General features: G+C 67.3%; 2 protein-coding genes across 2 annotated transcripts in view; both read left to right on the top strand.

Annotated features, from left to right (window-relative positions):
• Positions 1 to 35: 35 nt before the first annotated feature.
• Positions 36 to 3582, top strand: CHKB (choline kinase beta; the record flags this gene model as incomplete). The annotated part of the gene is made up of 5 exons (XM_041470263.1): positions 36 to 113; positions 197 to 281; positions 947 to 1162; positions 2892 to 2973; positions 3123 to 3582. Coding segments are annotated over 5 exons (518 nt in total), but the record flags the coding sequence as incomplete, so codon positions are not given.
• A 2266-nt stretch (positions 3583 to 5848) lies between these two features.
• CPT1B (carnitine palmitoyltransferase 1B) overlaps positions 5849 to 14514 on the top strand; it is a 12358-nt gene continuing 3692 nt past the window's right edge. The window contains exons 1-14 of the mRNA XM_041470262.1: positions 5849 to 5952; positions 7196 to 7358; positions 7430 to 7569; positions 8269 to 8440; positions 9588 to 9689; positions 9790 to 9927; positions 10587 to 10664; positions 10759 to 10866; positions 11235 to 11319; positions 11401 to 11596; positions 12448 to 12633; positions 13000 to 13105; positions 13466 to 13582; positions 14020 to 14184. Of these exons, the coding sequence (XP_041326196.1) occupies positions 7218 to 7358; positions 7430 to 7569; positions 8269 to 8440; positions 9588 to 9689; positions 9790 to 9927; positions 10587 to 10664; positions 10759 to 10866; positions 11235 to 11319; positions 11401 to 11596; positions 12448 to 12633; positions 13000 to 13105; positions 13466 to 13582; positions 14020 to 14184 (1734 nt within the window). The 5' untranslated portion in view covers positions 5849 to 5952; positions 7196 to 7217. The remainder of the gene's footprint in view (positions 5953 to 7195; positions 7359 to 7429; positions 7570 to 8268; positions 8441 to 9587; positions 9690 to 9789; positions 9928 to 10586; positions 10665 to 10758; positions 10867 to 11234; positions 11320 to 11400; positions 11597 to 12447; positions 12634 to 12999; positions 13106 to 13465; positions 13583 to 14019; positions 14185 to 14514) is intronic.

The raw sequence follows: 14514 nt of genomic DNA, 5'->3' as shown, positions 1-14514 counted from the left end.
GGGCTGTCCCCCTGTCCCCTCCCCTGTCCCCTCTGAGCCCCTCTCTCCCCTCAGGGACCTGCTGGAGGCCACCCCGTCCCCGGTGGTCTTCTGCCACAACGACGTGCAGGAGGGTGAGTGCCCCGGGGGTGTCCCTGTCCCCCAGCCCCCCTAAACCCCCAAACCCAAAGCCCAAACCCCGGTGCCGACCCCGCAGGGAACATCCTGCTCCTGGCGGGGCGCGAGGGCTCCTCGGAGCGGCTCATGCTCATCGACTTCGAGTACAGCAGCTACAACTACCGGTGGGCTTCGGGCTCCCGGGGGCTTGGGGGGCTCCTCGGGGGATTTTAGGGGTCCCCGGGGGTCGCTCGCACTCCGTGACCCCAGTGGGATTTGGGGTTTCACCCCTGTGCTCCATGATCTCTGTGGGATTTCGGGTCCCCACTCCGTGATCCCAGTGGGATTTTGAGACCCTTCTTCTCTTCTCCATGCTCCCGGTGGGATTTGGGGCTTTAATCCCCTCTCCATGATCCCACTGGGATTTGGAGCTCCCTCTCCAGGCTCCTGGTGGGATTTGGGGCTTTCATCCTGGGATTTGGGGTTCCCTCTCTCTGCGGGCTCCCAGTGGGATTTGGGGTTCCCTCTGCACGCTCCCAGTGGGATTTGGGGTTCCCATCCCCTCTGCAGGCTCCCGGTGGGTTTGGGGTTCCCCCTCCATGCTCCTGGTGGGATGTGGGGCTGCAATCCCCTCTCTGGGCTCCCGGTGGGCTTGGGGGTTTAAATCTCCACTCTGATCCCCGGGTGGGTTTGGGGTGGCAGTGGGGTCGGTGCTGCCCCGCTGTGGGTTGGGGTCGGTGCTGTGTGACCCCCCCGGTGGGTTTGGGGTCACAGTGGGGTCGGTGCTGTGTGACCCCCCGGTGGGTTTGGGGTCACAGTGGGGTCGGTGCTGTGTGACCCCCCCCCGCAGGGGCTTTGACCTGGGCAATCACTTCTGCGAGTGGGTGTACAGCTACAGCCACGAGCGCTGGCCCTGCTTCCAGGCACAGCCCGAGCACTACCCCAGCCGCCAGCAGCAGGTCTGGGGGCCGGGGGTCCTGGGGGGGTCCCTGGGGCTTTGGGGGTTTCTGTTCCATTTTGGGGGTGTCTGTGCCACTTTTGGGGTGCTCTGTGCCCTCCTTTGGGGGTTTCTGTTCCATTTTGGGGGTGTCTGTGCCACTTTTGGGGTGCTCTGTGCCCTCCTTTGGGGGTTTCTGTTCCATTTTGGGGGTGTCTGTGCCACTTTTGGGGTGCTCTGTGCCCTCCTTTGGGGGTTTCTGTTCCATTTTGGGGGTGTCTGTGCCACTTTTGGGGTGCTCTGTGCCCTCCTTTGGGGGTTTCTGTTCCACTTTGGGGGTCTCTGTGCCACTTTTGGGGTGCTCTGTGCCCTCCTTTGGGGGTTTCTGTTCCACTTTGGGGGTCTCTGTGCCACTTTTGGGGTGCTCTGTGCCCTCCTTTGGGGGTTTCTGTTCCACTTTGGGGGTCTCTGTGCCACTTTTGGGGTGCTCTGTGCCCTCCTTTGGGGGTTTCTGTTCCATTTTGGGGGTGTCTGTGCCACTTTTGGGGTGCTCTGTGCCCTCCTTTGGGGGTTTCTGTTCCACTTTGGGGGTGTCTGTGCCACTTTTGGGGTGCTCTGTGCCCTCCTTTGGGGGTTTCTGTTCCACTTTGGGGGTCTCCGTGCCTCTTTTGGGGTCCTCTCTGATTTTGGGAGGTCTTTTTACCTCTGTTTGGGGTTTCCGTGCCGCTTTTGGGGTCCTCTCTGCCAAGATTTGGGGTTTCTATGCCTTCATTTGGGGTCTCTGTGCCACTTTGGGGTGTCTGTGCCACTCTTTGGGGTCTTCGGTGGGATTTTTGGGGGTCTCTGTACCTCCATTGGGGGTCTCTGTGCCACTTTAGGATGTCAGTGCCACTTTTGGGGTCCTCAGTGGGATTTTGGGGGGGCTTTGTACCTCTATTTGGGGCCCTCTGTGCCCCCATTTGGGGTCTCTGTGCCCCCATTTTAGGGGTCTCTGTGCCCCGATTTGGGGTCTCTGTGCCATTTTAGGGTCTCTGTGCCCCCTTTTGGGATCTCTGTGCCCCCATTTGGGGTTTCTGTGCCCCTATTTGGGGTCTCTGTGCCCCCATTTGGGGTCTCTGTGCCATTTTAGGGTCTCTGTGCCCCCATTTGGGGGTCTCTGTGCCCCTGTTTGGGATCTCTGTGCCCCTGTTTGGGGTCTCTGTGCCCCATATTTGGGGTCTCTGTGCCATTTTAGGGTCTGTGTGCCATTTTAGGGTCTCTGTGCCCCCATTTGGGATCTCTGTGCCCCCGTTTGGGATCTCTGTGCCCCCGTTTGGGGTCTCTGTGCCCCCATTTGGGGTCCCTGTGCCATTTTTACTTTTGGGGTCCTCAGTGGGATTTTGGGGGGGCTTTGTACCTCTATTTGGGGCCCTCTGTTCCACTTTTGGGGTCTCTGTGCCCCCATTTGGGGTCTCTGTGCCCCCGTTTGGGGTCTCTGTGCCCCCATTTGGGGTCTCTGTGCCCCCATTTGGGGTCTCTGTGCCATTTTAGGGTCTCTGTGCCCCCATTTGGGGGTCTCTGTGCCCCTGTTTGGGATCTCTGTGCCCCTGTTTGGGGTCTCTGTGCCCCATATTTGGGGTCTCTGTGCCATTTTAGGGTCTGTGTGCCATTTTAGGGTCTCTGTGCCCCCATTTGGGATCTCTGTGCCCCCGTTTGGGATCTCTGTGCCCCCGTTTGGGGTCTCTGTGCCCCCATTTGGGGTCCCTGTGCCATTTTTGGGCTCCCTGCACCCCCAGCACCCTCCTGGCTGCCCCGCCCCCCTGCCGTGGGTGTTTTTGGGGTGCCCGGGGGTTGGGGTCTCACTCCCCTTTCCCCCCAGCTTCACCCTGGCCTCTCACTTCTTCTGGGGGCTCTGGTCCGTGGTGCAGGCCAAGATCTCCACCATCCACTTCGGGTACCTGGTGAGTCTGGGGGCTGCTCAGCCCCGGCCCCCTCCCACCCTGTTCCTGCTTCCGCTCCCCTTCCCCTCTTTTCTCCCCTTTCCTCCCTTTTCTGCCCTTTTTCTCCCCTTTTTGCCCCTTTTCCCCCTTTTTTGCCCCTTTTTCCCCAGGATTACGCCCAGAGCCGTTTCCAGGCCTATTTCCAGCACAAGGCTCGCTGCTCCTGAGGGGATCCCCCAAATCCTGCCCCCCCCGGGCTTTGGGGGGGGCGTTGGGACGGTTGGGGGGGTTTGTAACGGTTTGGGGGGGCCCCACAACGGTTTGGGGGGGGCTGAGCCCCGGGACCCCCCCCCCGCACCCCGGGACTCGGCAGCAGAGGTGGGTGGGACCCCCCGAGAAGGGTGGGATTTGGGGTGGGGGCTCTGGGGACCCCCAGATCCGCACTCCTGGCCAGTAACGGGGGTTTGGGGCGGTTTTGGGGTGTCGCAGAGGGGGTGCGGGACCCCTGTTTGTGGCTCAGTGCCCCCCCGCGCCCCCCGCCCGCAGCTCTGGGGCCGGGGGGCTCCCGGGGTCCCCCCGTTTCGACGGCAGAATGTAAAACTCAGACCAATAAAGCCGCGCTGGGGCCGGCGCTCGAGTCCTCCTTCCCTAATCCCGCCCTAAATCCCACCCGAATGCCCACCCCGAATCCCGCCCTCAAATTCCAAATCCCCCCCTCAAATTCCACCATCCCAAATCCCACCCGCTCAAGTCCCTCCTCCACAAATCGCACCCCAAAATTCCCCCCTAAATCCCACCCTTCAAATTCCCCCTTCCCAAATCCCACCTCAAAATCCCACCTTCCCCACCCCCAAATTCCCGACTGCTCCTTCTGCCCCCTCCCCAGATCCCCCTCCCCAATCCCCCTCCCCAAATCCGCCCCCCGGGACCCCCCAGTCGCCGTCGGGCAGGGGGGCGGGGCCGGGGGGACAAGGGACACGCGAGGTGACATGAGGGGTGCGGGGGCTCTTTGGGGTGGGGGTCCCGGCTGCTGGAGACCCCTCCCCGTGTCCCTTCAGGGTGGGGGCAGGGGACAGGCAGGTGACAGCCAGGACAGCGGGCAGGGACAAGGAGGTGACAGCACGGGTAGGGGACAGCCAGGACACCGGGCAGGGGACAGGGAGGTGACAGCACGGGTAGGGGACAGCTAGGACACCGGGCAGGGGACAGGGAGGTGCCACTCAGGGTGACGGGCAGGTGACAACCGGGACAGGGGCCAGAGGTCGGGCAGGTGACAAGCAGGTGCCAGGCAGGTGGCAGCGCGTGGAGCAGGTGACAGGCAGGGCACGGGGACAGGGACAGCAGCCACTGCCCCGGGCACGGACAGCCGGAGCCCGTGGCAGAGCCACTGTCCCTGTCCCGGTTCGTGTCCCTGTCACTGATGCAGGTCACTGTCCCGGGATGGCAGTCCCTGTCCCGGGTGTGTCTCCCTGTCCTGGTCCGTGTGTCCCTGTCCCCAGGATGCGTGTCCCTGTCCCGGGTCGTGTCCCTGTCCCTGATATGGGTCCCTATCCCTGTCCTGGTCCGTGTGTCCCTGTCCCGGGTCCCTGTCCCAGGTGCGGGTTCTTGTCCCGGGACGTGGATCGCCTGGAGGAGGTCGGGATCCCCCCGGGATGTCGGTGTCCCCGCTGTCCCCCGGTGTCCCTGCTGTCCCCCGGTGTCCCTGCTGCCCCCCGGGATGTCGGTGTCCCCGCTGTCCCCACTGTCCCCCCGGGGTGACGCTCCGTGGTCCGCCCCCCGGGACCCCCCAGTCGCCGTCGGGCAGGGGGGCGGGGCCGGGGGGACAAGGGACACGCGAGGTGACATGAGGGGTGCGGGGGCTCTTTGGGGTGGGGGTCCCGGCTGCTGGAGACCCCTCCCCGTGTCCCTTCAGGGTGGGGGCAGGGGACAGGCAGGTGACAGCCAGGACAGCGGGCAGGGACAAGGAGGTGACAGCACGGGTAGGGGACAGCCAGGACACCGGGCAGGGGACAGGGAGGTGACAGCACGGGTAGGGGACAGCTAGGACACCGGGCAGGGGACAGGGAGGTGCCACTCAGGGTGACGGGCAGGTGACAACCGGGACAGGGGCCAGAGGTCGGGCAGGTGACAAGCAGGTGCCAGGCAGGTGGCAGCGCGTGGAGCAGGTGACAGGCAGGGCACGGGGACAGGGACAGCAGCCACTGTCCCGGGCACGGACAGCCGGAGCCCGTGGCAGAGCCACTGTCCCTGTCCCGGTTCGTGTCCCTGTCACTGATGCAGGTCACTGTCCCGGGATGGCAGTCCCTGTCCCGGGTGTGTCTCCCTGTCCTGGTCCATGTGTCCCTGTCCCCAGGATGCGTGTCCCTGTCCCGGGTCGTGTCCCTGTCCCTGATATGGGTCCCTATCCCTGTCCTGGTCCGTGTGTCCCTGTCCCGGGTCCCTGTCCCAGGTGCGGGTTCTTGTCCCGGGACGTGGATCCCCTGGAGGAGGTCGGGATCCCCCCGGGATGTCGGTGTCCCCGCTGTCCCCCGGTGTCCCTGCTGCCCCCCGGGATGTCGGTGTCCCCGCTGTCCCCCGGTGTCCCTGCTGTCCCCCGGGATGTCGGTATCCCCGCTGTCCCCCCGGGGTGACGCTCCGTGGCCCGGGCTGTTGATGACGCCCCATCCCGGCGCTGCCCGTTCTGTCCCGGGATGTCCAGCCCTGTCCCGGGACAGGCACCCCCGGGGATGTCGTGCTCCTTGTCCCGACATGTCGCTGTCCCCGGCCGGGGACTCCTGTCCTGCCCCGGGCTGTCGCTTTCCCCCGGGACACGGGTCCGTGTCCCGGGATCCGGGTGGCCCCGCGCTGTCGCGGTCCCCGTCCCGGTGTGTCGGGGTCCCCCCGGGTGTCGCGGTCCCCCCGGGGGCGGAGCGGCGCCGCCCGGCCCCTCCGGTGTCCGGTTACCGGCGGCCGCAGGAGCCGCCGTCCCGCGGAGCCGCGGCCCCCGCGCTGCCCACGCAGGTACCGGGCCCGGGGAGGGGGCGCGCACGGGACCCACGCGCGGGGACCCCCGGTACCGGCAACCCCCGGCCCCTCCGGTGGCGCCGCGCCCGGTGCCGGCTCCCACGCGTGTCCGTGGGGAGCGACCCCCGCGCCCCCCGCCTGGCCGAGGGTCCCCTCGCGGTGTCCCCTCCGGGGGTCCCGGAGCGGGGCCCGGCCCCACGCGGGGCCGCCCCGGGGCTGCGCATCCCGGCCCCGGAGCCGCGGTGACCTTGGGCGGGGCGGGGGGACACGGCGGGAGTGTCCCCGGTGCCACCGCCTCAGGGACACCCGGGGGGCGCGGGGACACGGCCTGCGGGACAGGGCGGGCTGGGCCGGGCCGGGCCGTGCCACGGTGCCCTGCGGGTGGCACAGGCGGTGGCACAGGGCCGGGCGGTGGCAGTGCCACGGTGCCCTGCGGGTGGCACAGGCGGTGGCACACGGCCGGGCGGTGGCAGTGCCACGGCGCCCAGCAGGGCTGGGGATGTGTTTAATGCCCAGCTGTGCCGTGCCAGGCCAGGCCGTGCCGTGCTCTGGGGTGGCATCGGTGCCATCAGCGCCGTGCCAGGCCAGGTGACACAGTGAGGTGCCACGGGGCGCAGTGTGGTGACACCACGAGGTGCAGAGGGCACAGCAGCCCCGCTGTCACCGGGTCGTGGCTGTCACCCTCAGCCCAAGGCCACCGTGGGAAAGGTCCCCGTGTTGGGGACAGGGGTGTCACCCCCGGACACCCCGGGCTTGGCGCTGGCCGTGCCCTCACCAGGGGGTCCCAGAGCCGGGGGGGTTTCGTGGCACCCCCGGAGCGGAGGGGTCTCCAGGGTGACACAAGGACTTGGTGACACCCCGGGGTTCCCGGCCGTGTCCGTGCCACCCCTCCCGCATTCCCGCAGGGGACACGGGGCAGGGGACAGCGTGTGTCCCGTGCGGGGCGGGGGCCGGGCTGTCCTCCCCGCTGTCCCCTCCGGGGCCGCGCTGGCGGCGGTGACAGCGCTGACCCTTCCCTCAGTGGGCACCGGGCCAGCGCCTCGTGACGCCGCCGTGACGCGGCCCGGGGGGCTCCCGCGGGCCACCGCCGCCTGGCACCGCCTCGGGGACAGCGGGGAGGGCACCCCCGTCCCCCCCTCCCTGCGGGGTCCCCCCTCAGCCCCGGGTCCCGTGTCGGTGGCAGGCGGCCCGCGCCGGGGGTGGCCGTCCCCGTGCCCATGGCCGCGGTGTCCCCCCGCAGGTGTCACCGGCGGGTCCCCAGCATGGCGGAAGCTCACCAGGCCGTGGCCTTCCAGTTCACGGTCACCCCCGAGGGCTTGGACTTCCACCTGAGCCGCGAGGCCGTGCGCCAGCTCTACCTGGCCGCCGTCCACTCATGGAAAAAGCGCTTGGTCCGCGCCAAGGTGGGCTCGGCCGCCCGCGTCCCCTCCCCCGGCAGCCCCCCGTCACCCCCGTGACCCCGCTGTGCCCACAGAACAGCTTCCTGACCGGCGTGTACCCCGCGTCGCCCTCCAGCTGGATGGTGGTGGTGATGGCCACCGCCGGCTCCTGCTACTGCCAGGTGGATCCGTCCCTGGGGCTCATCGCCCGCATCCAGCACTGGCTGCCCCGCGGGTGAGCGCGGGACACGGCCCGAGGGCCCCTCCGTGCTGGGGACACGGCCCGAGGGCACCGGGCTGGGGGCACGGCCCGAGGGCCCCTCCGTGCTGGGGACACGGCCCGAGGGCCCCTCCGTGCTGGGGACACGGCCCGAGGGCACCTCCCTGCTGGGGACACGGCCCGAGGGCAGCTCCGTGCTGGGGACACGGCCCGAGGGTCCCTCCGTGCTGGGGACACGGCCCGAGGGCACCTCCGTGCTGGGGACACGGCCCGAGGGCAGCTCCGTGCTGGGGACACGGCCCGAGGGTCCCTCCCGTGCTGGGGACAGCCCGCAGGGTCCCCCCGCAGTGTCCCGGGGAGAGACCCCAAAGGCCAGCGCGGCCCTGGGGACCGTGACAGCCCTGGGGGCTCCAGCCTGCACATCCCCGCCCCTTTTGGGGGTGCCCCTCAAGGGGTCCCACCCCCGACACAGCCCTGTCCCACAGAGGGACCCCAGCCCCCGGAAGGTGCAGGAGGCCTGTCACATCTCCATTTGGGGGTGTCCCTCAAGGGACCCCACTTCGGGACATGCCCGTGGGTCCCACTCCACAGGCACAGCCCCAGCTGGGGACATCCCTGGGAGTGCCACCAGGGGCACAGCCCTGTTTGGGGACACCTCCAGGCATCCCAGCCGTGCTGTGCCCACCCCTGAGGCGTGTCCCCGCGTGTCCCCAGCGAGGCGCTGACCCCCCAGGCGCAGGCCGTGGTCAGCACCGTGGTGTTCTCCACGGGGGCCTGGCTGGCGGCCGTGCTGCTCTTCCGGAGGCTGCTCCGCCTGATGCTCTCCTACCACGGCTGGATGTTCGAGCCCCACGGGCGCATGAGCCGCAGAACCCGGCTCTGGATCGTGAGCAGCACCCGCGCCGGGAGATGTGGGAGATGGGAAAGCTGTGGGAGCTTCAGGAGATGTGGGAGTCTTTGGAGCTTTGGGAGATGGGAGAGATGTGGGAGCTTCAGGAGATGTGGGAGTCTTTGGAGCTTTGGGAGCTTTGGGAGATGGGAGAGATGTGGGAGCTGTGGGAGCTTCAGGAGATGTGGGAGTCTTTGGAGCTTTAGGAGCTATGGGAGCTTTGGGAGATGTGGGAGTTTTGGCAGCTGTGGGGGCTTTGGGAGGTGTGGGAGCTGTGGGAGCCGTGGAAGCTCTGATGGGACTGGGAGCTTTGGGAGGTGTGGGAGTTTTGGGAGCCATGGGAGCTCTGGGAGATGGGGGAACTTTGAGAGCTCTGGGAGATGTGGGAGCTTTGGGAGCCATGGGAGCTCTGGGAGGTGCGGGAGCTCTGGGAGGTGTGGGAGCTTTGGGAGATGTGAAAGACATGGGAGATGTGGGAGTTTTGGGAGCTCTGGGAGATGTTGGGAGCTTTGGGAGCTCTGGGAGATTGGGAGGTGTGGGAGCTTTGGGAGATGTGGGAGCTGTGGGAGCCTTGGGAGCTGTGGGAGCTCTGGGAGATGTGGGAGCTTTGGGAGCTCTGGGAGATTGGGAGGTGTGGGAGCTTTGGGAGGTGTGGGAGGTGTGGGAGCCTTTGGAGCTGTGGGGAGCTCTGGGAGATGTTGGGAGCTTTAGGAGCTGTGGGAGATGGAGCTTTGCGAGCATTGGAACCATGGCAGCTGTGGAGGCTGCACATGCTGTGGGTGCTGTGAGAGCCATCTGAGTTACGGGAGCTCTGGGAGTCCTGGGAGATGAGGAGGGAGTTTTGGGAACTGTGGGGGATATGGGAGCCATGGGAGCCTTTGGAGCTTTCTGTTTCAGCCGTGGGAGTTGTGGGAGCTGTTGGAGCTGTGGCTGCCGTGGGAGCCGCTGGAGCTGTGGGAACTCGGGGAGCTGCTGGAGCCATGGAGATGTTGATGGTCTGGGGGCTCGGGGAGCTGTGGGAGCCACGGGAGCTGTGGCTGGGGTAGGAGCTGTGGTGCTTTGGGAGCCATGGGTGCCTGGAGTTTTTTGGGAGCTGTGGGAGCCGTGGATCCCCACCCCATCCCTCCTCCTCCTCCTGCTGCAGGCGCTGATGAAGATCATGTCCATCCGCAAGCCCCTCCTCTACAGCTTCCAGAGCTCCCTGCCCAAGCTCCCGGTGCCCCCCGTGAAAGCCACCGTCGCCCGGGTACGCCACCCCCGCGGGGCTGGGGCCGCGGGGCGCCCGGCAGCGGCAGCGGCAGTGGCAGTGGCAGCGGCGGGGGTGACGCCGTGTCCCCTCCCCGCAGTACCTGGAGTCGGTGCGGCCGCTCCTGGATGATGACAAATACCAGGAGATGGCGGCGCTGGCCAAGGAGTTCCAGGAGAAGACGGCGCCGCGGCTGCAGCGGTACCTGCTCCTCAAGTCCTGGTGGACGACCAACTATGTGAGTGTGGGGCCGGGGGGGCACTGGGGACCCCGCAGCCTCTGGGGAGGTGACCTCGGAGCTGGTGTCCCCTCCCGGCAGCGTGAGGAGGGATTTGGGATCTCCTGGGTGGAGCAGAAGGGGCAGAGGATCCTGTACCCCTGTTTCTGTCCCTGTTTCTGTCCCTGTTTCTGTCCCTGTTTCCTGTCCCCATCCCTGTCCCTTCCCCTGTCTCCTGTCCTTGTCCCTGTCTCCTAACCCTTGTCCCTGTCCCCCATTCCTGTCCCTATTCCTATCTCCGTTCCTGGCTCCTATCCCTCGTCCCCTGTCCCCTATCCCTGTCCCCTGTCCCTTGTCCCTGTCCCCTATCCCTGTCCCTATCCCTGTCCCCTATCCCTGTCTCCTGCTGTCCCATCTTGTCTCCATCCCTGTCCCTTGTCCCTGTCCCCTGTCCCATGTCCCATGTCCCCTGTCCCTGTCCCCTATCCCATGTCCCCCTCGCTGTGGCTTTTCCCGGTTCCCTCTCTCCATCCCTGTCCCTGTGCTCTCTTCCCCCCGGTGTCCCCGTCCCCGTCCCTGTCCCCGTCCCTGTCCCCGTCCCTGTCCCCTGTCCCTGTCCCCGTCCCTGTCCCCCGTCCCTGTCCCTGTCCCCTGTCCCCGTCCCTGTCCCCGTTCCGCAGGTCAGTGACTGGTGGGAGGAGTACATTTACCTGCGCGGCCGCAGCCCCCTCATGGTCAACAGCAACTACTACGCCATGGTAAGGGATGCTGGGGGGCTGGGGGACCCCCAACCCCCCCCGGGGACCCCCGGCAGCACCCGCGACACGAGCCGTGTTCCTCCCTTGTCGCCAGGATTTCCTGTACGTGATCCCCAGCCCCATCCAGGCGGCGCGGGCGGCCAACGTGGTGCACTCCCTCATCCTCTACCGGCGGCGGCTGGACCGGGGCGAGATCCCCCCGGTGAGGGGCTTGGGGGAGCCCGGGGGCTTGGGGGGATCCGGAGGGTCCCGCGGGACTGGGGGGTCCCGGGGGGAGGGCGGTGAGCGTGGCACTGTTGTACCGGCAGCAGCTGGGCTGGGGAGAGATCCCCCCGGTGAGGGGGGACTGGGGGACCCCATGGAGCTGGGGGCTCCGGGGGGGTCCCGTGGGGTTGGGGGTCTGGGGGTCCCGTCCATGGATTTTGGGGGTCCTGGGAGAGCAGGGAGCACTCTGTGGGACAGAAGCAGGGCGGTGTCACCAGGGGGCTGGCGGGGGGCGCGGAGCGGGGGTGGCAGCGGCAGAGACGGGGACACAGCCCCCCCCGGACCCCTGAGCCGTGTCCCCCCCAGATGATGGCGCTGGGCGTGGTGCCCATGTGCTCGTACCAGTCGGAGCGGATGTTCAACACCACCCGCATCCCGGGAAAGGAGACGGGTACGGGCCCGGGGGGGCGGCAGCGCCCGGGGGGGCCGTCCCGGGGGTCCCCGCCGCCCTGAGCCCCCCGTGCCCCCCCAGACACGCTGCTGCACCTGGCGGACAGCAAACACCTGGCCGTGTACCACAAGGGCCGCTACTACAAGGTGTGGCTGTACTACGGGGGGCAGCTGCTGCCCCCCGCCGACCTGGAGATGCAATTCCAGAGGATCCTGGATGATCCCTCGCCCCCCCAGCCCGGGGAGGAGCGGCTGGCGGCGCTCACCGCCGGGGAAAGGTGTGCGGCCCTGGCAGGGACGGGAGGGACGGGGCTGCTGGGCATGCTGGGCACCTGGGAGCCCCGGGAACACTGGGAATAATAGTGGGGATACTGGGCACCTGGGAGCTCCGGGAATAATGGGAATAATAGTGGGGATACTGGGGGTGCTGGGCACCTGGGAACTCCGGGAATAATGGGAATAATACTGGGGAAACTGGGCACCTGGGAACTCCGGGAATAATGGGAATAATAGTGGGGATACTGGGGATGCTGGGCACCTGGGAGCTCCGGGAATAATGGGAATAATAGTGGGGATACTGGGGGTGCTGAGCACCTGGGAACTCCGAGGATACTGGGTATACTGGGCACCTGGGAGCTCTGGGAACACCAGGAATAGTGGGAATAATAATGGGGATGCTGGGCACCTGGGAACTCCGGGAATAATGGGAATAATAATGGGGATACTGGGGAAACTGGGTACACTGGGCACCTGGGAACTCCGGGAATAATGGGAATAATAAGGGGGATGATGGGCACCTAGGAACACCGGGAACACTGGGAATAATGGGAATAATGGGAATACCGGGAATACTGGGGACACTCGGTACCTGGAAACACCGAGAACTCTGGGAATAATGGGAATGATGGGGATGTTGGGCATACTGGGATACTGGGAGCTCCGGGAGCAATGGGCACACCGGCGATTCTGGAAACACCAGGAGCGTTGGGAACCTTGGGCCACCAGGGCGTCCCGTCCCTGTCCCCGTCCCCGTCCCTGTCCCCTGTCCCCAGCCTCACGCTGCGGGCACGGGGCACCCCGGGGGGCTCGGGGGGCTCGGGGGGCTCCCCGCGCTGACCGGGCCGCGCAGGGTGCCGTGGGCCGAGGCGCGGGCGCGGTTCTTCAGCCGCGGCCCCAACAAGGCGGCGCTGGACGCCATCGAGCGCGCCGCCTTCTTCCTGACGCTGGACGAGGACGAGCACGGCCACGAGCCCGCCCGGCCTGGCTGCATGGACGCCTACGCCAAGTCCCTGCTGCACGGCCGCTGCTACGACCGGTGCGTGACCCCAGCACCCCAAAACCTGCCCCCGGTGCCCACAGGCACCCCAAATCCCCCCCAGCCCAGCCCCTGCTGCACGGCCGCTGCTACGACCAGTGGCACCCCAAAAACACTCTCAGGACCCCAAAACCTGCCCCCAGTATCCACAGACACCCCAAATCCCCACCCAGCCCAATCCCCACTGCACGGCTGCTGCTACGACTGATGGGCACCCCAAAAACACCCTCAGGACCCCAAGGCTGCACCACAAACACCCCCAGACACCCCAAACCCCACCCAGCCCAGTCCCTGACACCCCAAAAAAACCCTAAAACCACACAAAAATACCCCAAACCCCCCCAAATCCCCCCAAATCCCCCCCAGCTGGTTCGACAAGTCCTTCACGCTGGTGGTCTACAAGAACGGCAAGGTCGGGGCCAACGCCGAGCACTCCTGGGCCGACGCCCCCATCGTGGGGCACCTCTGGGAGGTACCGGGCCACGGGGACACCCCCGGGGGACACCCCCGCGTGGGGACACCCCCAGTGGGCTGGGGACACCCCCGTGGGACACCCCCGGCACGGGCAACCCCCCCCGTGGGGCACCCCAGATGGAGACCCTCAGTTGGGACCCCTTGGGGTGCCCCAAGGGCTGGGGACCCCTGCCAGGCACCCCCAGGTTGGGGACCCCCCCTGCAGGGCACCCCGAGGCTGGGGAGCCCCGTCTGGGGGCAGGGAGGGGGGGAAGATGTGGGGGTTCAGGTGGAGTTGGGGGGCTGGGGCTTTGGGGGGCCGGGGATTTTGGGGGGCCGGGGGTCGTTGCTCCCTCCCCAACGCCCCCTGTCCCCCCAGTTCATGCTGGCCACGGACAAGTTCCAGCTGGGCTACACCGAGGGGGGGCACTGCAAGGGGGACCCCAGGCGGCAGCTGGCCCCCCCCCAGCGCCTGCAGTGGGACATCCCCCCCGAGGTGGGTGACAGCGCGGGGACAGGGCGGGGACAGGGCGGGGACAGCTACAGGTGAGGGTGAGGGCACAGGTGAATGCTGTGCCATGCCGTGCCATGCTGTGCCATGTCCCCAGGGGGTGGCAGCCATGGAGGGGTCACTGGGGGTGGCACAGGTGCACCCACAGGTGGGCGTGCCATGCCGTGCCATGCTGTGCCATGTCCCCAGGGGGTGGCAGCCATGGAGGGGTCACTGGGGGTGGCACAGGTGTGGGTACAGGTACAGATGAGGGCACAGGTCAGGGTGCCGTGCCATGCCGCGCCATGCCATGCCGTGTCCCCGGGGGGGTGGCAGCCATTGAGAGGTCGCTGGGAGTGGTTCAGGCGCAGGTTCAGGTGAGGGTGCCGTGCCGTGCCATGCCATGCCGTGCCACTCCGTGCCATGCCGTGCCGTGTCCCCAGGGGGTGGCGGCCATCGAGGCGTCGCTGCGGGTGGCGCGGGCGCTGGCCGAGGACGTGGATTTCTGCTGCTTCCCGTTCTCCACCTTCGGCAAGGGGCTCATCAAGCGCTGCCGCACCAGCCCCGACGCCTTCATCCAGATCGCCCTGCAGCTGGCACACTTCCGCGTGAGGGACGGGAGCGCGCGGCACCCACGGGGCGGGACAATGGGATCCATGGGGTGGGACAATGGGAATGGGATCCGCGGAGTGGGATCCTTGGGGTGGCGTGGGATAATGGGAATGGGATCCATGGGGTGGGATAATGGAATGGGATCCACGGGGTGGGACAATGGGAATGGGATCCACGGGGTGGGATAATGGAATGGGAACGGGGCGGGATCCCTGGGGTGGGGTGGGATAATGGGAATGGGATCCATGGGGCGGGTGGGATAATGGAATAGGAACGGGGCAGGATCCACGGGGCGGGATGGGATAATGGGAATGGGAACGGGGCGG

Source organism: Pyrgilauda ruficollis, unplaced genomic scaffold (genome assembly GCF_017590135.1).
Source record: "Pyrgilauda ruficollis isolate IOZ18807 unplaced genomic scaffold, ASM1759013v1 scaffold243, whole genome shotgun sequence".
Classification (NCBI taxonomy): domain Eukaryota; kingdom Metazoa; phylum Chordata; class Aves; order Passeriformes; family Passeridae; genus Pyrgilauda; species Pyrgilauda ruficollis.
Note: the sequence above shows the minus strand (reverse complement) of the source record. Positions and strands in the feature narration are given on the sequence as shown.